This window comes from Jaculus jaculus, chromosome 11 (genome assembly GCF_020740685.1).
Source record: "Jaculus jaculus isolate mJacJac1 chromosome 11, mJacJac1.mat.Y.cur, whole genome shotgun sequence".
In the NCBI taxonomy this organism is placed as follows: domain Eukaryota; kingdom Metazoa; phylum Chordata; class Mammalia; order Rodentia; family Dipodidae; genus Jaculus; species Jaculus jaculus.
The window spans coordinates 80,372,004-80,394,853 of NC_059112.1; the positions used below are offsets into that span (position 1 = coordinate 80,372,004).

Below are 22,850 nucleotides of genomic sequence, written 5' to 3' on the forward strand. Positions count from 1 at the left end.
ATAGCAGCATGCAGAATAGCCCTCCGGAGGCTTAGACAGCAGGATCACAACTTGGTGGGTGGCTTGAAAGCTACATGGTAGGTTCCAGGCCAGCCTAGGTTACATAGCAATACCTTGACTCAAAACAGGAAGTAAGAAAGGAAGGAGGGGACAGAGAAAAGAAAAGAAATAAGTGAGAAAGCGTTAAAGAGGGAAAGAAAAAAGGAAGGACAGTGGGAGAAAGGGAAGAAGGAAAAGAAAAAACATAGTTTTTTTTTTTTTTTTTTTAGAGGTAGGGTCTCACTCTAGCTTAGGCTGACCTGGAATTCACTATGTATTCTCAGGGCGGCCTCAAATTTGTGGTGATCCTCCTACCTCTGCCTCCCAAGTGCTGGGATTAAAGGCATGTGCCACCACACCTGGCAGAAAAAACATAGTTTTTAAACATTCAGTCTCAAGACAAAATTTCCTACTTTGGGTGAATCAAATAGAAAAAAGTAACTCATCACCGTTAAGTATAACTCTCTCTTCAGACTTCTTTCTTACCTCTGTCTGTGTGATTGATGAGACATTACATTTCTTCCACTGTAAGATGTGGGCCATCTTTTCCATGTTTGCCAGGCATTTCTGTCTTCTAGAAGACTATTTCCTTATGATAAAATCATAGATTCAGACCATTCTGTACAATATGGTGTCATTTTGATCTGTAAACTTTTGTGCACATGTATGTGTAGTCCTACATAAGTCTATGTATTCTTTCTTTCCTTCTTCCCTCACTTCTTCCCTCCCTTTCTCCTTCCTTCTTTTCTTCCTTCCTCCCTCCTTCCCTTCCTTCCTTCTTTCCTACTCCTCTTTTTTTTTTTTTTTGAGGTAGGGTCTCACTCTGGTCCGGGCTGACCTGGAATTCACTATGTAGTCTCAGGATGGCCTCGAACTCATGGTGATCCTCCTACCTCTGCCTCCTGAGTGCTGGGATTAAAGGCGTGCACCACCATTCCCAGCTCCTCTTTTTTTCTTTAAATATTTGTTCATTTATTTGCAAGCACACACACACATAGCAGGGGCCAGGAAGAATGAGTAAACCAGGACCTCTAGCCACAGTAAATGAACTCCAGATACGTGTGCCACTTGTGCATCTGGCTTCACATAAGTACTGGGGAATCAAACCTGGGTCATTAGGCTTTTGTTTGATGTCAGGTGTCACTCTAATCCAGACAGACGTGGAACTCACTCTGTAGTCCCAGGCTGGCCTCAAACTCACAATAATCCTCCTACCTCAGCCTAGTGTTGGGACTAAAGGTGTGTGCCACCACACCAAACTTGGACCTGTGTATTTTCTGTAAGGAGCCACAGACATCTGGTAACAGTGCCTCCTTGTGAAAATTAAGGGGTGAGAAGGTTGGTGGGAAAAGGGAGAAATAATTGTATCCTTTCTTTGCCATTTTAGTATTTTTTAATTTCTGGAGTATATTATTTTTCAAAGAATTCACACTCTCTTTTTTAAAATTATTTTTGTACATTTTTATTTATTTATTTGAGAGTGACAGAGAGAGAGAGAGAGAGAGAGAGAGAATGGGCACACCAGGGCTTCCAGCCACTGCAAATGAACTCCAGATGCCTGCGCCCCCTTGTGCATCTGGCTAACGTGGGTCCTGAAAAGTTGAGCCTTGAACCGTGGTCCTTAGGCTTCACAGGCAAGCACTTAACTGCCATGCCATCTCTCCAGCTCTGCCCTTTAAAATTTTTTTTTTTTGTTCAATATTCTTTTTTTCTAATGTATTTCATGGAAGTTTTTTTTTTTTTTGTTCATTTTTATTTATTTATTTGAGAGCCACAGACAGAGAGAAAGAGGAAAATATATAGAGAGAATGGGCCTGCCAGGGCCTCCAGCCACTGCAAACCGAACTCCAGGCGTGCGCCCACTTGTGCATCTGGCTAATGTGGGTCCTGGGGAATTGAGCCTCAAACCAGGGTCCTTAGGCTTCACAGGCAAGCGCTAACCACTAAGCTGTCTCTCCAGCCCTGTTCAACTTTCTTATTAACTTGAGTACAGTAGGAAAACGAGCAGGTGGACAAAGTGTCCCACCCTTCATCATCTGTGCTGATGAGACAGGTCACGTGGGTGTGCCCAATCCTGGAGTAATAACAGACTAGTGAGGCCTGGAGACAGATGCTGTGTCCCACCAAAGCAGGCAGTATCCGTTGAGGCTGCTGTCTCACTTGGGCAGGTTTAGGTGCTGGAATCCTCAGCTAAATCCACAATCTCAAACAAAATCTTTCCAGGTTTAACAGAGTTGCTGCTGGAGGACAATTTACTCACCTGTATCCCAGAGGACCTGGATTGCCTTGTGAATCTTAAGGTTCTGACCCTGACAGACAACCCCATGACCGATCCCCCCATGGAAGTGTGTGCTGAAGGCAACGAGGCCATATGGGCCTACCTGAAGGAAAACCGAGCTCAGAAGATAAGGGCGATCAAGGTAGATTCAGCCCAAATTCTTTTTTTTTTTTTTTTTTGAAGTAGGGTTTCACTCTAGCCCAGGCTGACCTGGAATTCACTGTGTAGTCTAAGGGTGGCCTCGAACTCACTGCAATCCTCCTACCTCTGCCTCCCAGGTGCTGGGATTAAAGGCATGTGTCACCATGCCCGACTTCAGCCCAAATTCTTGTTCATACACCCCTAGTTGCTTTGGAGGGAGGGTGGCATTAAGCACACTGCAGATTATTCTGCATGGCTGCCTTCTATACATCCATATGATTTGTGTGTGTGTGTGTGTGTGATATGTACAGTCTATGCATGTGTGTGTGCAGATGTACACATCCTGTGTGCATATATGCAGAAGCCACAGGGTGATATCAGTGTCTTCCTTTATCTGTCTTCTTTCTAAAAAAAATTGTGTTTATTTATTTATGTGCATGGAAAGATAGAGAGAAAGCATGGGCACACCGGAGCCCCTTGCCACTGCAGATGAACTCTAGACACATGTACCACTTTGCACATCTGGATTTACATGTGTACTGGGGAATCAAACCTGGGCTGCCAGGCTTTGTAAGCAAATGCCCTTAACCACTGTGCCATCTGCCCAGCCCTTCTGCTTTATTTCTTTGAGACAGTTTCTCACTGAAACTGGAACTGCCATTTTTCAGTCATACTGGCTGACCAGTGAACACCAGTCAATTTCTGTCTTGCCCCATCACGGCCTGAGGTTATAGGTGTCCGTGGCCACACCTGGCTTTTTACATGGATGCTGGGATTGAACCGAGGTCCTCATGCTTGCATGGCAAGTGCTCTTACCTGCTGATCCATCTCTCTATCTGTGTTTGTTGTTGTCCTAATTATTTTTGGTATGGAGCTAGTGATGGAACTCAAGGCCTTTCTCATGCTAGGCAAGCACTCTACACATGCTGCCTGATACCTTAGTCTTCTCCAGCCGACTCTTACTTACCTTTTTATACCCGGAGCTAAATGGACACAATTTTTATCTTGGCCCTAACCATTTTTGTCTTTTACATCTTTTACCTCTTTGTCAAGTAGTGTAATATACAAACCAAAGAAAACAAAACTTGGAGTTAGAGAGATGGCTTAGTTGGTAAACTGCTTGCAATGTAAGTATGGGGAGCTGAGTTCAGAACCCCAGCACCCAGGTAAAAGACATGGTGGCACATGTCTGTAATCTTAGTGCCAGGGAGGCAGAGACAGGGCCTGTTGGCTCGTTTGTCTAGCTGAATGGGTGAGCTCCAAGTACAGTGAGAGACCCTGTCTCAAAAATAAGATTCGGGGCTGGAGAGATGACTTAGCAGTTAAGACATTTCCCTGCAAAGCCTAAGGACCCAGGTTTGATTTCCTAGTACCCACGTAAGCCAGATATGCAGGTTGATGCGTGCATCTGGAGTTTGTTTGTGGTGGCTGGAGGCCCTGAAGTGCCCATTCTCTCTCTCTCTATCTGGCTCTTTCTCTCTCTCTCTCAAATAAATAAATAAAATAAAACAAGTCTTTAAAAAGATAAGATGCAGAGTGATTTAGGAGGACTCCTGATATCAGCCGATGCTCTCCGTGCATGTGCACACACATGTGTATGAGCATGCACACTCACAACACACACACACACACACACACACACACACACACACACACAGAGAGAGAGAGAGAGAGAGAGAGAGAGAGAAACCCAAACTTTAAATCCCAAGGAAACCTACAATTTTTAAACCATTTTATTGGAGTAAAAAACAATCTTTTTTTTAAATTAATTTATTTATTTGAGAGAGACAGACACAGAAAGATAGATAGAGGGAGAGAGAGAGAATGGGCGCGCCAGGGCTTCCAGCCTCTGCAAACGAACTCCAGACGCGTGCGCCCCCTTGTGCATCTGGCTAACGTGGGACCTGGGGAACCGAGCCTTGAACCGGGGTCCTTAGGCTTCACAGGCAAGCGCTTAACCGCTAAGCCATCTCTCCAGCCCGTAAAAAGCAATCTTGCATTAACAAACTCAGAAAGGTAAAGTGGAGCCATTAGGAACAAACATTTTTGAACCAGAGGTCTAGAGACCAGGTTCTGCTCTTCCACAAACTAGGATCCCAGGTCTAAGAGCCTTGAATTCTGTCTTCCCACTGACACCATGGAGAGCTAGGACACCCAGACAGGTAAGGAACATGTCCACTTCAGTCAATATTCTTGACTTTGCAACTGGCCGAGCCCCATCACCTCACCCCACACGGTCCCTTAGTCCCCGAGCTGCCACCCACACGTCGGCGCTGCCTCCCACTCAGCACGTCCGCGGAGGTCGTGGAAGCACGGCGTGGGGCTCCCCACCTCTGGTGACCCTGGCAGTTCTCTGTTGCACCCGAAAGTCTTTGATGTGCAAGAATAATTACCAAAGGTCTTTAAAATGCCCTTCCTCTTATAATAAACATACTGAGATATTTCATTTTATTGTCTTTGATTAAATTGTATTTTAATAAATATTCATTAAATTTTAATAAATTAAAATAGTGTCCACCCTTTAATATAAAGGAGGAGGTAGAGTAAGTTTATGTTCATTTATTTCACTGTGTATCCACTCAGGAATAACTATGTTAGAAAATGAAAGTTACACTTTTTTCATGGGTTACTATTTAAAAATATTTTGTAAAACCATGTCCTCTTTTGCATATTTAGAAATTGCTATTTAAATTTTGTCAAAAACTTTAATTACAAAGGATGCAATTTCTAGGGCATTTTAATGTTCACATTTTAAAATATAGCTCAGTATTTTAATGTGCCCAATGAGAGCTAAATACCATTACGACTTCAATATCAATTTGCAGAAAAATTGAGCAAGCTATTTTATATACAGATATTTATGTTCGATTCTATTCCTTCTTGAATGTGTATTTCCACTATGTTTTCTCATGGAATTGAAATAGGTATTTTATTTTTATTCTCTTCCAGACTTTCCTTTAAAATATTTTTATTTATTTCTTTGCAAGCAGAAAGAGATGGAGAGAGGACAGAGGGTGTATCAGGGCCTCCAGCCACTGAAAATGAACTACAGATGCATGCACCACTGTTTACATTTGGCTTTTACATGGGTACTGGGGAATCAAACCTAGGTAGTTAGGCCTCGCAGGCAAGTGCCTTAACTGCTGAGCCATCTCTCCAGCCCTAGGCTTTCCTTTAGATAACTTTTATTTTAATTTTTTAATTATTTTGTTTGGTTTTTCGAAATAGCCTAAGCTGACCTGGAATTCACTATGTAGTCTCAGGGTGACCTTGAATTCACAGTGATCCTCCTACCCTCTGCCTCCCAAGTGCTGGGCTTAAAGGCGCGTGCCACCATGCCCAGCAATTTTTAATTTTTTTTTTTGTATGTGTATGTGGTGTGTGCTGAGCCAGTGCACCAGAGGAGAATGTGGCCTTCCTATCTTATTTCCTTGAGACAGTCTCTCATTGAACTTGGAGCACCTATTTTTCAGTCAGTCTGTCTGGCTAGCAAGCAGGTGATTCTCCTATCACTGATCTCCTCAAGGGGTTACAGGCATGTGTGACCACACCTGTCCTTTTACATGGGCACTGGGGATAGAACTCAGTTCCTCATGCTTGAACAGCAAGAGCTCTTACCCTGTGCTGAGCCATCTTCGAAACCTCCTCCTCCTTCTTTTTTATTTTTTCAAGGTAGGGTCTCACTCTAGCCCAGGCTGACCTGCAGTTCACTATGTAGTCTCAGGCTGGCCCCGAACTCCCAGCGATCTCATACTTCTGCCTCTTGAGTGCTGATATTAAAGGTGTGTGCCATTATGCCCAGCTTGCCCTCTTTATTTTGAACTTTTTTCCCCCTGTGACCATAAATCTTTTTAACATCCTATATTGTATTATACTATAATAACATGTAGTATAAATCATATAAAACAATTATTGTAAATTTGGGCAATTTTTTGTTATAGAATGTTTTAGAAAGGGTATCCCAAATGAGAGATACTTGGTTTTATCTCTGTGATACTTTGAATGTATGTCCTTCAATAAACTCAGGTGTTTTATTCAAGCTTGTAACTTGAGTGTCCAGGCACCTGGCTGGAAGGGGTCTCACTGGGGGTGGGTCCTGGGGTCCAGCCCTAAGGTGTGTTTGGGGCGGATCTGATGCCAGCCCAAAGGTGCGCAGAGCAGCCTGAGCTCTGCCTGGGACCCGGCTGCTTGCTGCCGGCGCATGCTTGCTGTTTTGGTGTTGCTGGTTGTTTGAGTGAATCTCCCTGCTTGGAGGTACAGAAGCAGCTTCTTCGCCATTGATGGAGCTTCCCCTGTATCTGTAAGCTTTAAATATACCTATTCCTCCCCTAAACTATGCTGGTTTGGATGTTCATCCCAGAAACATGAAACTATCTATAATACCCATTTGTAATTATGAATAAAATATAAATAAAATAAAATATAAATAAAAATTTTTAGAGATTTTTGCCTTTTTATTTTTCAAAATAATATTTATTTATTTATTTATCTATTTATTTATTTATTTGAGAGAGTGAGAAAAAGGGGGAGAGAGAGAGACAGGGATGGAGAGAGAGAGAGAGAGAGATAGAATGGGTATGCCAGGACCTCCAGCTACAGTAACTGAATTCCAGACACATGTGCCTCCTTGTGCATCTGACTTACATGGGTTCTGGGGGATTAAACCTGGATTCTTAGGTTTTGCAGGCAAGTTCCCTCAACCACTAAGCCATCTCTACAACACTTTTCTAAATATTTTATTTACTTATTTGAGAGAGAGAGAGAGAGAGAGAAGAAAGAGGCAGGCAAAGAGAATGGGCAGTTTTCTACTCATATTTTTCATCTTATAAGCGAAAGCCATGAGATACCTTGCTGACATCAATGGATTAGTGAGAATGGGAGTAATTTTAGCTTTTTCTTTTTTATATACTACTACATCATACATTTCTGAACTTCCTCCATACCCATAGCTCCCCCATATTAGACAGGCAGCCTTAGCTGATGTGTGGGCTGGCCTTCATTTTTCTTGAGGCAGTATTACAAACCACCTGTCCTGTGAAAGAACTGACTGCTCAGCTCTTGAGTCATTCACTTCCTCAACATCAAGGAGAGGATTTTGGATTTAAAAAAATTATTTTAGTTTTAAATTTTTGTTTATTTGAGTGTGAAGGAGGCAGATATGTATATAGAGAGAATGGGAGCTCCAGGGCCTCCAGCTGCTGCAAACAAACTCCAGATGCATGTGCCACTTTGTGTGTCTGGATTTATGTGGTACTGGGGAATTGAACTCACACTATCAGGCTTTGCAAGCAAGTTTCTTTCGCCACTGAGCCATCTCCGCAGCCAAAAGAGAGTATTTTGAATTGTCTTTTTTATTGTTGTCCAGGGCAAGGTGTGCCTTTCATTGGTAAAGTGCCACCTGGGCAACTGTGAAGGGGAAGAGGAGGCCGAGGCCATGTTCCAGGGCTCATGCTAGCAAGGGCACAGGCGGCTGCAGTTCAGAAAGTTCACCACTCTGAATGACTCACAAGAAAGGCTTTGAGGGCTGGAGAGATGGCTTAGCGGTTAAACGCTTGCCTGTGAAGCCTAAGGACCCCGGTTCGAGGCTCGGTTCCCCAGGTCCCACGTTAGCCAGATGCACAAGGGGGCGCACGCGTCTGGAGTTCGTTGGCAGAGGCTGGAAGCCCTGGCGCGCCCATTCTCTCTCTCTCCCTCTATCTGTCTTTCTCTCTGTGTCTGTCGCTTTCAAATAAATAAATTTTAAAAAAAATTAAAAAAAAAAAAAAGAAAGGCTTTGAGGACTAGCGTACTGGTCACACCTCTTAACTGCTTGACTTCAAGACAACAAAGGCCTTGTAATCTTCCAAAATGCCTCTAGAGGGCAGTAGTGCGCCTGAAGACTCACTGCCCTAGTGATCTGTTCTGGTTAGCTCCTGCCTCACCTTCCCTTCTCTCTTGACTTTAACCCCAAAACGGGACCCTGGGGGCTCCTCCAAAAACCAAACATGCCCCTGCCTCAGAGGTGCTGCCCCCAGACAAAGGCTACATTCTGATCCGCATTTCATTCAACCTGCTCAAAAGTTCCCATGCCTGATCCCCTTGCATAAAAGTCAGCACACATCTACACCTCACTCATTTAATCAAGGCTCACTGAGTTTTGCTTAACTACGGGTGCTATTCTAGACATACATCACTGATCAAAACAGACACATATTTCTGTCCTCACATTCTGACAATCCAGTGAGAGTGAATTAAAAAGCATTAAAATGAAACCTACATATACAGTCTGTGTTGAAGAATGATAAGTGATACTGGTGAAAATCAAGCTACAGAAACTGGGTTAGCCAGAAGTTGTGTGTGTGTGTGAGTGTGTTTGCATGTGTGGATGCCTGCTTATGCACATGGAGGCCAGAGGTTGACATCAGGTGTCTTCCTCAGTCACTCCCCAGCTTCTTTACTGAGCTAGGGTCTCCCACTTGGCTAGAGAGCCGGCTTGCCCTGGCAATCCTCTGACTCCACCTGCAGAGTACTGGACTACAGACATGTCACCCTGACATTTGTGTGGGTACAGGGGTTCTGAGCTCTCCTTCTCATGCTTGTGTGGTAAGCAATTTATCCATTGAGCCATTTCCCTAGACCAGATTTGGAATTTATTTATTTTATTTTATATAAATATTTAATTAATTTATTTATGAGACACAGATACAACACACACACACACACACACACACACACACACAGAGATTGAGAGAGAGAGAGAGAGAGATACCTCGGCCAGTGGGGAGTTGAACAAGGACCCAAGGGGAAGCTAACCTGAATGGGAAAAGGCAAACAGACACAAGAAGGAGACCATGCTAGATGTTTGTCAAGGCCTCAGAGTCTTTATTTTTTACACAGTGGTTATATAGCGGGGGAAAAAGAAGAGAAAATAAGCTGGCTGACATGATTTAGGGCTTTGGAATTGTCAGGAAACCTAGAGGGGATGTAATCAGGTGTTCATCTAATCTTGCCTCAATGGCTTAACATCCTAACTGCACCAGGCTTCACATCCTGACCATAAACTGGCCTTTTGCAAAAGATAAGATTCTGTAAGCAGTCTGCTGACTGACGTTCCAGAAATACTTAACAGAAAGCTGGATGGACCAGCTTTCCGAGTAATGAGTCAGCTTATGAGCAGGCCCAGGCAAAATGGAGAGGCTTTTGCTCTATGGCTCCCGACATCTCCTCCTTTCTTTTATACAAAAAGAGGGGGAGACCCGCTTTGCAATGGTGGGCATTAACCAACTGGGGGAGTAGGGACCCGACTCCTCCCGTGGGATGTCTTTTTCCCACAATCTTTGGCCCTTGGTACCTTTTGGGGAGGGGAGGCAGGGCCTATGTGGCTGGAGAGTGAGGCACGGCCTTAGTGATAACAGTTATGGTACCAACCTCCATGCAAGTCAGGTTTTTCTCTCAGGGAATTCAGAAGTGGTCAGAAAGGGACCTTCCCTTGCAGTGCTTTGCCTCACACCCACATTGGTGCCCATATCACACTCACTTTATTGTGAGCTGATATGCATAGGTCTGAATCCTATGAAGCTCCTAAAGGAGGGGTAGCTATTTGGCCAAGACAGGTAGACTGCAGCCATAGCAGAGGTGTAGAGGACAGCGGTATAGTAAATAAGTACAGCATGTAAGATCAAGGGAGAGTGACAGCTGCAGGTGGTAGGTCTTCAGTGGCAACGCCTTGATCCTCTAGCTCCAGTCTGTGATAATGGACCTGTAAAGGCTGCATCTTTTTTTTTAAATTTTTAAAATTTTTATTAGCATTTTCCATGATTATAAAAAAAATCCCATGGTAATTCCCCCCCTCCCCACCCCCCACACTTTCCCCTTTGAAATTCCATTCTCCATCATATTACCTCCCCATCACAATCATTGTACTTACATATATACAATATCAACCTATTAAGTACCCTCCTCCCTTCCTTTCTCTTCCTTTTATGTCTCCTTTTTGATTTACTGGCCTCTGCTACTAAGTATTTTCCTTCTCATGCAGAAGCCCAATCATCTGTAGCTAGTATCCACATATAAGAGAGAACATGCGGCGCTTGGCTTTCTGGGCCTGGGTTACCTCACTTAGTATAATTCTTTCCAGATCCATCCATTTTTCTGCAAATTTCATAACTTCATTTTTCTTTACAGCTGAACAAAACTCCATTGCATAAATGTGCCACATCTTCATTATCCACTCATCAGTTGAGGGATATTTAGGCTGGTTCCATTTCCCAGCTATTAAAAATTGAGCAGCAATAAACATGGTTGAGCATGTATTTCTAAGGAAATGAGATGAGTCCTTTGGATATATGCCTAGGAGTGCTATAGCTGGGACATATGGTAGATCAATCTTTAGCTGTTTTAGGAACCTCCACACTGATTTCCACAATGGCTGGACCAGATTGCATTCCCACCAGCAGTGTAGAAGGGTTCCTCTTTTTCCACATCCCCGCCAACATTTATGATCATTTGTTTTCACGATGGTGGCCAATCTGACAGGAGTGAGATGGAATCTCAATGTAGTTTTAATCTGCATTTCCCTGATGGCTAGTGACGTGGAACATTTTTTTAGATGCTTATGTGTCATTCGTATTTCTTCCCTTGAGAATGCTCTATTTAGCTCCATAGCCCATTTTTTGATTGGCTTGTTTGAATCCTTGTTATTTAACTTTTTGAGTTCTTTGTATATGCTAGATATTAATCCTCTATCAGATATATAGCTGGCGAAGATTTTTTCCCATTCTGTAGGTTGCCTCTTTGCTTATTTCACTGTGTCCTTTGCAGAGCAAAATCTTTGTAATTTCATGAGGTCCCACTGATTAATCTGTGGTTTTATTGCCTGAGCAATTGGGGTTGTATTCAGAAAGTCTTTGCCAAGACCAACATGTTGAAGGGTTTCCCCTACTTTTTCCTCTAGCAGTTTCAGAGTTTCAGGTCTGATGTTAAGGTCTTTAATCCATTTGGACTTAATTCTTGTGTATGGCCAGAGAGAAGAATCTATTTTCATCCTTCTACAGATATATATCCAGTTTTCCCAACACCATTTGCTGAAGAGGCTGTCTCTTCTCCAATGAGTATTTTGGGCATTTTTATCGAATATCAGGTGGCTATAGCTACTCGGGCTTACATCTGGGTCCTCTATTCTGTTCCACTGATCTACATGTCTGTTTTTGTGCCAGTACCATGCTGTTTTTGTTACTATGGCTCTGTAGTATAGGTTAAAATCAGGTATGGTGATACCACCAGCCTCTTTTTTGTTGCTCAGTATTATTTTAGATATTTGAGGTTTTTTTGTGATTCCAAATGAATTTTTGGATTGTTTTTTCTATTTCCATGAAGAATGCTTTTGGAATTTTGATAGGGATTGCATTAAATGTGTAGATTGCTTTAGGTAAGATTGCCATTTTCACAATATTGATTCTTCCAATCCAGGAACAGGGGATGTTTTTCCACTTTCTAGTGTCTTCTGCAATTTCTCACTTGAGTGTTTTAAAGTTCTCATTGTAGAGATTCTTTACTTCCTTGGTTAGGTTTATTCCAAGGTACTTTATTTTTTTTGATGCAATTGTGAATGGGAGTGATTCTCTGATTTCATCCTCTGTGTGTTTGTTGTTAGCATATATGAAGGCTACTGATTTCTGTGTATTTATTTTGTATCCTGCTACATGGCTGTAGGTTTTGATGAGCTCTAACAGTTTGCTTGTAGAGTTTTTAGGGTCCTTTATGTATAGAATCATGTCATCTGCAAATAATGATAACTTGATCTCTTCCTTTCCAATTTGTATCCCTTTTATGTGTGTCTCTTGCCTTATTGCTATGGCTAAGACTTCCAGAACTATATTAAATAAAAGTGGGGATAGTGGACACCCTTGTCTTGTTCCTGATTTTAGTGGAAAAGCTTCCAGTTTTTCCCCATTTAGTACTATGTTGGCTGTAGGCTTGTCATAAATAGCTTTTATTATTTTGAGATATGTTCCTTCTATTCCCAGTCTCTGTAGGACTTTTATCATGAAGGGATGTTGGATTTTGTCAAATGTAAAGGCTGCACCTTAATGGCTTCAATCTGTTGACATACAAAAGACATGATTTTATTTATAATAACGGGCCCGATTGTGAGTAAGAGGATTAAGATAAGTTGAGGTCCTTCCAGCTTTGTCCTGTTAGGAAAAAAGGGAGATTTTCTCAGGGAAGTGTTTCTTCCCTGGATATGTGAGATGTCACTGGAGGATCATCAGCTTGTTTTACAAGTCTCTCTGGCAGCCATCTCACAGCATTTTCTTTGGTGTCAAACAAGCATACTGATCCTCGGCCCCAAATGAGTACTGGGTCTGGGCCATTCCATTTTAAGGTTAAAGGATCTTTCCACATGGCTTTGGCAAAGATATTCTTTGTATTTGTGTGCCAAAAGCGATCAGCAGCTGAATTTCCCTGAGTATCAAGGGTTAAAAAGTTTAGGACAAACAAGGCATGATGAAAGATATTTCTTGGAGCGCCTTTTATGGGAAATAAATCCCCTGTTTAATTTTTGGAGGGTATACTTAATAGTTTGATGTGCTCACTCAACAATTTCTTGACCCTGGGGATTGTATGGTATGCTTGTAATATGTTTAATTTGTAATTGATGACAGAAATTTTTGGATTTTTTTTTTTTTTTTTTTTTTTTTTTTTTTTTTTTAGTATATCCAGGACCATTATCAGTTTTAGTAGTTTGGGGCTTTCCCATGACACCAAGGCAATTGAGTACATGAGCAATGACATTTTTTGAAGCTTCTCCAGCATAGAGGCTGGCAAAAATGAATCCACTAAAGGTATCCACAGTAACATGGAGGTACTTAAGATTACCAAATGAGGGAACATGTGTTACATACATTTGCCAGATCTCATTGGGAATTAAACCTCTAGGATTCACGCCGAAGTGGGGAACAGGTAGGAGGGTGACAGAGTTTGTGCATTGTTTGACTACCTGGTGAGCTTGTTCCCTAGTGATTTTAAAAAGAAGACAAAAGGTTTGAGCATTAAGGTGATGTACAGAATGGGCTGCTTTGGCCTGGGTCACAGGATCGAGCTTAACAAGGAAGGCAAACTGGGTGGCTTCATCAGTCATGGCATTGCCTGTGGCTAGAGGCCCAGGGAGTCCAGAATGAGCACGAATGTGGCCTATATAAAAAGGGTGTTACCTAGAATGTATGCATTGCTGGGTGGAGAAAAACAGAAGGGTAGCATTTGTGGTGGGTTTTATGTATGGCACAGTTTCTAACAGGGGGATGGATTGAGCAATGAAAGCACTATCAGTATACAGATTAAAGGAGGTATTTGGAAGTTGTTGAAAAACCTGTAAAACAGCGAAAAGTTCCACCAGTTGAGCAGAGTGGAATGGGGATTGTAGGGAAGTGGTTTGATTGTCTACAGTGAAGGCTGCCACTCCATTAGAGGAGCCATCAGTGAAAAGTAGGGGGACATGGGGAAGGGGTCGGGTAGAAGTCAATGTAGGAAAAACAAATGGTTGAATTCTCAGAAATCGGAGAAGCTTGTCAGCAGGGTAGTGGTTATCAAGGGATCCCTGAAAAGAGGTGCAAGATATTGCCCATTCGTCATCATTTTGTGTTAATCATTGTATTTGGGAAGTGGAGTAGGGTAGAATGATTTTACCAGGGTCCTTACCAAATATTTTTTTGCATTGATCACGTCAAATTTTTATTAACTCTGCCACCCATGAGGTGTAAGGGGTAAGGACTCTTGGTGGTGAAGTGGGTAAATGGACCCAGAAGAGGTGCCCCTCCTGCCAGAACACCCCAGCGGGTGTAAAGTCAGTGGCACAGGAGAAGAGGCTTCTCATAAGAGATAAAAGTGACCCTTTGGCTCAGAAGTTCAGCCTCCACTATCTTCAGGGCTTCTTAGGGTGGGGGCTGTTAATGAAAGGCCTAAGGCAGGGTCTGGGTCTCCTTTGAGGATGTCAAACAAGGGTTTAAGCTCTCCAGTAGTTAGTTTAAGATAAGGCCTGAGCCAATTGATATGTCCTATGAGTTTTTGAAAATCATTTAAAGTTTTTAGATGATTAGTTCTAAGTTGAATCTTTTGTGAAAGAATTTTTTTTAAGAAAAAGTTCAAAGCCTAAGAATGAGTAAGAAGGTTTTAATTGAATTTTATCAGGAGCTATTTGAAGACTAGCCCTAGAAAGCTCTTGAGATTAAGTAAGGAGTTCAGTGGAGTCAGGACCGGCCATGAGGATGTCATCCATATAGTGAATGATATACAAGGAAGGCCATCTATGTCTAAATGGATCTATAACTTGGGCCACAAATTTTTGACACAGCGTAGGGCTGTTAGCCATCCCTTGGGGCAATACTTTCCAACACTGGAATTTCTGCATAGGGCCTCTAAAATTTACCACAGGTAAACTAAATGCAAAAATGCTGACAATCCTCAGGGTGTAAGGGAATTGTAAAAAAGCAATCCTTTAGGTCAATAATGATTTTACAATATCCTGCAGGAATTGCTACTGGAGTGGTGAGGCCTGGTTGTAGGGCTCCCATAGGTACCATGGCCTTGTTAATTTCTCTAAGGTCCTGGAGCAATCTCCATTTTCTAAACTTTTTATTTATAACAAAGATAGGAGTATTCCAAGGAGAGGTGGTAGGTTCAGTATGGCCTGCAGCAAGCTGTTCCTGCACTAACATTGTGGCTGCAGCTAATTTTTCAGAAGTTAAGGGCCATTTATATATTTAAGGTTGTTTTTATCTTTGGTTATACATTTCTCTCTGAGTGTTTAAGACCATGCACATAGCCAAAAGTTAATTAAGGATTAATTTTAGAGGTCATTAATGGCTCTCCAAAGAGACTTTAGGGACACAGGAGTAGCCCCATGGTTTTCTGGTGTCTTGCCTGTTAGGATGAGTCAGGGCCATGCTGGCCAAGTAATTTTCCCTTCTTTGGGAAGTCAGGAGGGCTGATTGTTCCTCAATTGTGACTTTCCTGTTTTAGACTGTACACCAATTTTGCTTGGGTCTCCATATCCTCCCTGCTCAGGAAGACAGGTGACTTACCAGGGGGCCAGTGTAGAAGTGTCCCATCATCTCCAGTGGCCTCATGACATGGGAGCACAGGCCAAAATATTTTACTTTTTACTCCAATGATTCCAATTGGCTTTGGCTTCTACATAGGTGATTAACACACTCAAAAAGGAAGTTACACCAACCTGGATGTGTGTACATATACAGCACATTTGATTACTGAAATAGACTTAGTTAAAGAATGGCACAAGGGCTTCTAAAATCATTCTGTCCTATCTTTAAAATTTTTTGTTGTACTGTGGCAGCATAAGCCATATATCTGAGGCATAGGGAGTAGGCACATCTCACATTTTAAATATCTGACATTTATAAATATAGGCAGAACCTGCTACCAGTCTTGAAAACAGTACCAATTGATTTACAAACTTAACTAATTTAACCTAGAAATTGTCAGAAAAGGACAAGTAAGACAGCATAAGGTCTTAGTACCTGTGTGAAAGCATCTTTGATTAGTTCAGATACCTGTGTGGGTACAAATTACCCAGAAAACATTGGAAACAGAACCATGGATCTTGAATATATATATACATACATACATATATATTTTTTCAGATGAGGACCATTGTTTGAGCATGAGGCTGTACCCTAAAGTACAGAATATGTCTTTAGAGTTAATTTTGTTATAAGAACTGGACTTAAGATGTAAAAATTGAGATAGTTATTTTACATACAATAGAGTAGAATTTGGTCTTTTCTGAGCCAAAAAGCTAGTTAAATATTAATATAACCCTTGATAATTTTTTTTGAAAGAAAAACATTATTTGACAACCAATGATTTTGGCTTAAACTTGATAGCTATTGATTTTATGCACCATAGAAATTTTTATTAACATAAAACAACTTTATGTTTTACCCATGACTTAAATTTGATAAAATTAAAAAAAAAATTTTATTAATTGACAGAGAAAGAGGTGAGAGAATGAGCACACCAGGGCCTCCAGCCACTGCAAATGAACTACAGACATGTGTATCCCCTTGTGCATCTGGCTAACATGAGTCCTGGGGTTTTGAACCTGGGTCTTTTGGCTTTGCAGGCAAATGCCTTAACTGCTAAGCCAAAATTTGATAAAATTTAAGCAAGCTATCTCAACATATTTTAGTCTGAAAATTAGTTTTGTTTGTTTGTTTGTTTCTTAAAGTTTGTAAACAGTTTAAAAACCTTTAACTTTAGGCATGGTGTTTAGGTTTAGCCTGAAAATTTTTTCTTTTTACATCCACACACCTTTATTTATATACTTTAACATTCTGATCTAAGTACCACTCAAAAGGCATTTTTAACAAGTAATCATTGAAAAATTCCTTCCCAGTTCCTTCAATCAATCCATCTCACCCCATCATTAATTATCTTTCTCTTTTTTTTTTAATTCCCCTGTGGGGATGCACCATTCCTAGAGGTACTGCAATACCAGGTTGATGGGTGGAGTGGATGGAGCAAGCTCCTATTCCAACTCCGAGTTCCAAAAATCCATTTAAGGGCTGGAGAGATGGCTTAGCGGTTAAACGCTTGCCTGTGAAGCCTAAGGACCCCGGTTCGAGGCTCGGTTCTCCAGGTCCCACGTTAGCCAGATGCATAAGGGGGCGCACGCGTCTGGAGTTCGTTTGCAGAGGCTGGAAGTCCTGGCGCGCCCATTCTCTCTCTCCCTCTATCTGTCTTTCTCTCTGTGTCTGTCACTCTCAGATAAATAAATAAAAAATGAACAAAAAATATTAAAAAAAATCCATTTAATATATTGTCCTCGGATAGAGGACATATCAGATATTAAACTGATAAGAACAGATACTACACTTGATCTTAGCCAAAAGGTCAAGAAGCGATTAATTATCTTTCTTATAAGGCTATTAAAATTACACAAAATTGATTAATCCTATTACTAACAAGAAAGTCGTCTTAATACAATTTTATGTCATTTATACCAATAACACACTTGGAAATGATTTTATTAGAAGTAACTAAGGCAAATTGTGTTGTTATCTTGAGGCAGGCTGGCTTAGAAGTCAGATCAGTCGACTCCTCCTTTTAAGTAACAGGACATTACAATCTTTTTTAAAATATCTGACAAATTATAAGTTACCTCTTTTTTAATTTTTTTTTTGGTTTATTTTTATTTATTTATTTGAGAGCAACAGACAGAGAAAGAGGCAGAGAGAGAGAGAGGGAGAATGGGCGCGCCAGAGCCTCCAGCCACTGCAGGCAAATTCTAGACGCGTGCGCCCCCTTGTGCATCTGGCTAACGTGGGTCCTGGGGAATTGAGCCTCGAACCGGGGTCCTTAGGCTTCACAGGCAAGCACTTAACCGCTAAACCATCTCTCTAGCCCTAAGTTACCTCTTTAGAGGAAGTTTTCTTGTTTTTTTGTTTGTTTGTTTTTTTGTTTTTTCGAGGTAGGGTCTCACTCTGGTCCAGGCTGACCTGGAATTAACTATGTAGTCTCAGGGTGGCCTTGAACTCTCGATGATCCTCCCACCTCTGCCTCCCAAGTGCTGGGATTAAAGGTGTGTGCCACCACTCCCAGCGTAGTTTTCTTGTTTTTAATAATCCTCTAAGTAAGGTGAAGTTGACCTAGAACAAATATCTGGCAAATTCACTCCTGCAAAAGACATTTAACTTTTCCTTTTTAATTTCTATCTTAGGTCTTTGATTTCCTTGAAATCGTTCTCTAGAAGAGAAAGGGGTGTCACCTGCATCCCTCTCATCTCTTTAGTCACAAACAGTTACAAATACGACACATCAAGCAAGCACAATGAACACACATAGACACATATACACACATATAAAAAGAACATATCCTCCTGATAAAATAAAAAAATTTGCTTAAAGAACTCGAAGCAATCTCAATTCCTTGTGCTTTTAAAATATCTTTTACTATGGCAATTAGCTCCTTTTTTACTCTTTGCTAAATCTTTGTTTTCCTTAACCCGTGTTCTTTGTGTCTTGAGAGAAGTTTTAAGCCCTTCAACAATTTATGCTTACTTAGGGTCTGTCCCATGATAGAAAAGGAAAGAGGAGAAACAGCAAGACCAGAGGGCAATGTTCCCAGTCAGAGAACTGGCATGGGGGATTCCTTGATGGGCTTGACATAAGCCTGTCCACAAGTTTAAGATCTGGCAGCTGTCCTAAGGACATTTACTGGCTGTTTGCCTAACCAGGTTCATTGGTAGGAAGAGAGGCTAGATAGGAGGTCTTTGCCAATGCCCCAACAGGCTGTTGGGATTCACACAGGGAGCTAGGGGCCTTTAGCCAATGCCAGAGGGTAGCCCTGGCCAAGAGGCTTCAGTTGCCCTGTCGCTATGTTGCAATTACACGCAATGGCACCAACCGAAAGTAAGAGGAGGAAAAGAAGTGTAAAAAGAAATCCTGCAGTTCTTGTGTCTTGAAAATCTGACTAAATAGTCTTTACTTAAATAGTTTGCCTAAAATTCGTCTCTTACCTTAAACGGATCAGTAGCACAGGCGGGCTTTATGTGTCGATCACAGTGCAGGTCTGTATTACAGGTGCGGACTGCCTGCAGTGACCTCTATGCGGACCTTCACTCACCCACCAGTGGGGTGGCGGTCCAATGGGTGGGATGGCCATCCACTCAAGCGACGTCCAGGTCACACTTTGTACCTCAAGCCCTACGTTCGGGTGCCACTTGCTCTGACCAGTGGGGAGTTGAACAAGGACCCGAGGGGAAGCTAACCTGAATGGGAAAAGGCAGACACAAGAAGGAGACCATGCTAGATGTTTGTCAAGGCCTCAGAGTCTTTATTTTTTACACAGTGGTTATATAGGGGGGAAAAAGAGGGGCAAATGACCTGGTTGACATGATTTAGGGCTTTGGAATTGTCAGGAAACCTAGAGGGGATGTAATCAGGTGTTCATCTAATCTTGCTTCAATGGCTTAACATCCTGACTGCACCAGGCTTCACATCCTGACCATAAACTGGCCTTTTGCAAAAGATAAGATTCTGTAAGCAGTCTGCTGACCAACATTCCAGAAATACTTAACAGAAAGCTGGATGGACCAGCTTTTTGAGTGATGAGTCAGCTTCTGAGCAGGCCCAGGCAAAATGGAGAGGCTTTTGCTCTATGGCTCCCGACAGAGAGAGAGTACAGCCCCTAGCCACTGCAAACAAATGCTGGATACATGAACCACCTTGTGCCTCAGGCTCTCTGTGGGAACTGGGGAATCAAACTTGGGTCCTTTGGCTTTCCTGGCAAGTGCCTTAACCATAAAGCTATCTCTCTAGCCCAAGATTTGGAATTTCAATCACAGTTCATTCTCTGCATTTTAATACTTTATATTACAATAAGGAGGTCTGATGGTATCCAGCTTATATTGACTTAGTCTGTTTTCTGTTGATGTGACAGAATACCTGAGGCTAAGTAATTCATAGGGAATAAAGGTTTACTTTGATTTCTAATTATCAAGACTGATGTTTAGTAAGGGTCCCCTAACATGACAGAAGCTGAACGAGTTAAGAAAGCATGCAGAAAAGAGATGGAACATAAAAGGATGGCTTTACCTCCTAACAACCACCTCTTGTGACAAATACAGTTCTATGAAAATAAAAACTTGTTCCCAAGAGAACTGACCCAGTTTTGTGAGGCCTTCAGTCATCACAACCCAAACCCATTTAAAGCCCCCATTGCTTCTCAACAGTGTTACCTGTTTGGAAGGTGACAAGCCACATTTAGACCACAGCAGCATGATACCAACTAATGCTGGATTTGGACTTGTTTTCAGCTTCAGGCATGGTGGCGTGCAGTCATGGTGCGGAAAGGACTGGGGAGATTTGAGGAATTCATAAGATCACGAAGGAAAGGAAAAATCTCTCCAAAGGATAAGAAAGGAAATAAGCAAGGAAAAGAAAAACGTGGAAAAGGACATAAAAAATAAGTCTTTAAATCCATGAACTAAGGTAACAACTCCTAAAGAAGACAAAATGTGGATGAATCAGGTGACTGCCACACTAAGATTATCCATAAAGCTATGGCTATTGTCAGTGAAAGAATGTGATTTTTTTTTTTTTGGTATGTGTGTATAGTATTTACAAGTATGTTGCTGTGTGCAGCGTATGTATGGTCTATACACATGTATGTGCACATGCACACACCCAGTGTGCACACATGCAGAGACCAGAGAACATTATATACCTTTCTCTTCTGTTTCTTTCTTGGAGAGTTCCTCACTGAAGTTACAGCTAGCCGACCAGCAGGTCCCGGCTATCTCCCCATGCTCATCTTCCACAGGACTGGGGCTACAGGTGTGCTGAGGCTATGCTCAGCTTTTATGTGGCACTGGGGATTGGACTCAGGTCATCTCAAGCCCTCCTAGGCCCTCGTACTCATGTGGCAAGCACTCTCACCCGCTGAACTATATCCTAACCCCCAGTACTAATAGAAGATTCTTAGTTTTACTGAAGTATTTGTGGGAAGGCTGGAAATGGCTTCACAATAACATGGAGGGAGCACAAGGGGACAGAGGTACAAATGTAACAACACTGGCGTGAATTGACAACTTTAGAAGCAGGTGATGGGTACATAGGGGCTCACTATTATTGTGATAAGGGCTTTAGAGAGACTCCCAATTTAAAAGAGAGGCCAGGCTTGGTGGTGCATGTCTTTAAGTCCAGCAGTCAGGAGGCTGAGGTAGATGGATCACAGTGAGTTCAAGGCCAGCCTGAGGCTGCAGTGAATTCTAGGTCAGCCTAGGCTAGAACAAGACCCTACCTCGAAAAAAAAAAAAAAAAGAGAGAGGGAGAGAAATCAAAAGACTCCCAATTGAGATAAGGAGGGAGGGGTGTGTTTTAAAAAGCAACACACTGTGACCTGAAAATCAAGGCAGACCTTCCCAGAAGAGTGGGATCTAGAGAACAGATCACAGCAAGTGACCCCTGGAGACATGAAGTAACAGAAAGACTCCAACTGAGGATGGGTCAGGGAGCAGAGGAGAGGGTAGAAAGGTGCCTCTTAGACCACAGGCAGGAAGGTGGATTCCATTTGAGATGCTTCAGGGAGCCTCTGACCATATTTTTTTTTGTTTGTGTGTGTGCACACATGCATGTTCATTTGTGAGTGTGTGTATGTATGCAAGTTCATGTGAGTATCAGTGTTTGTATGCATGTTCATGTGTGTCAGTGTGTGTGTGCATGTTCACATGTGAGTGTGTGTATGTGTGTTCATGTGTGTGCATGTTGTTCATGCATGAGTGTGTGTATGTGCAGGACTGTCTGTACCACGTGTGCAGGTCAGAGTACAACTTTCACGCCATCCCTGCCTTTCCACCCTACCTGAGGCGGAGTTCTCTCGGCTGTCATTCTTCACTGCGCTTGCCATCTCATCACACCATCAGCACGCTGAAATTGCAGAAGCCCGCCCCCACCACCTATCTTTCCACGCTTGGTCTGGAGATCAAACTCTGGTACTGGGATTTGAACACATTGCTAGTCAACTAAGCCACTGACCTTTTTCTCTGTTTGTTTGTTTTCAAAGTAAGGTCTCACTCTAGTCCAAGCAGACCTGGAAATCTCTATGTGATTTCAGGGGGGCTTCAAACTCATGGCGATCCTAACTCTGCCTGCCAAGTACTGGGATTAAAGGTGTGCGCCACCACACCTGGCCAGCACTGACCATTTTTTAAGCGAATAAAATTCAATTTGCCTTTATTTATTTATTTTTTTTAAGGTAAGGCCAAACAAAGTTTATTTATTCATTTATTTTGTAATTTATTATTTTTTATTTGTTTAATTTTTTTTCTTTTCACTATTTTTATTAACATTTTCCATGGTTATAATTAATATCCCATGGTAATACCTTCCCTCCCCCACTGCACTTTCCCCTTTGAAATTCCATTCTTCATCCTATTACCTCACCATCTCAATCATTGTACTTACATATAGACAATACAAACCGATTAAGTACCCTCCTCCCTTCCTTTCTCTTCCCTTTATATCTCCTTTTTAACTTAATGGCCTATGCTACTAAGTATTTTCCTTCTCACGCAGAAGTCCAGTCATCTGTAGCTAGGATCCACATATGAGAGAGAACATGCAGCGCTTGGCTTTCTGGGCCTGGGTTACTTCACTTAGTATAATCCTTTCCAGATCCATCCATTTTTCTGCAAATTTCATAACTTCATTTTTTTCTTTACAGCTGAACAAAACTCCATTGCATAAATGTGCCATATCTTCATTATCCACTCATCAGTTGAGGGACATCTAGGCTGGTTCCACTTCCCAGCTATTATAAATTGAGCAGCAATAAATATAGTTGAGCATGTACTTCTAAGGAAATGAGATGAGACCTTAGGATATATGCAGGAGTG

General features: G+C 42.0%; 1 protein-coding gene and 2 pseudogenes across 1 annotated transcript in view; 1 reads left to right on the forward strand and 2 right to left on the reverse strand.

Annotated features, from left to right (window-relative positions):
- Window positions 1-20,423, forward strand: part of Lrriq4 (leucine rich repeats and IQ motif containing 4) — a 41,621-nt gene extending 21,198 nt beyond the window's left edge. Inside the window, exons 4-5 of the mRNA XM_004652360.2 lie at window positions 2,263-2,459; window positions 20,271-20,423. Of these exons, the coding sequence (XP_004652417.2) occupies window positions 2,263-2,459; window positions 20,271-20,423 (350 nt within the window). The remainder of the gene's footprint in view (window positions 1-2,262; window positions 2,460-20,270) is intronic.
- Window positions 16,916-17,029, reverse strand: LOC123453505 (annotated as a pseudogene).
- Window positions 17,246-17,359, reverse strand: LOC123453502 (annotated as a pseudogene).
- Window positions 20,424-22,850: the final 2,427 nt, after the last annotated feature.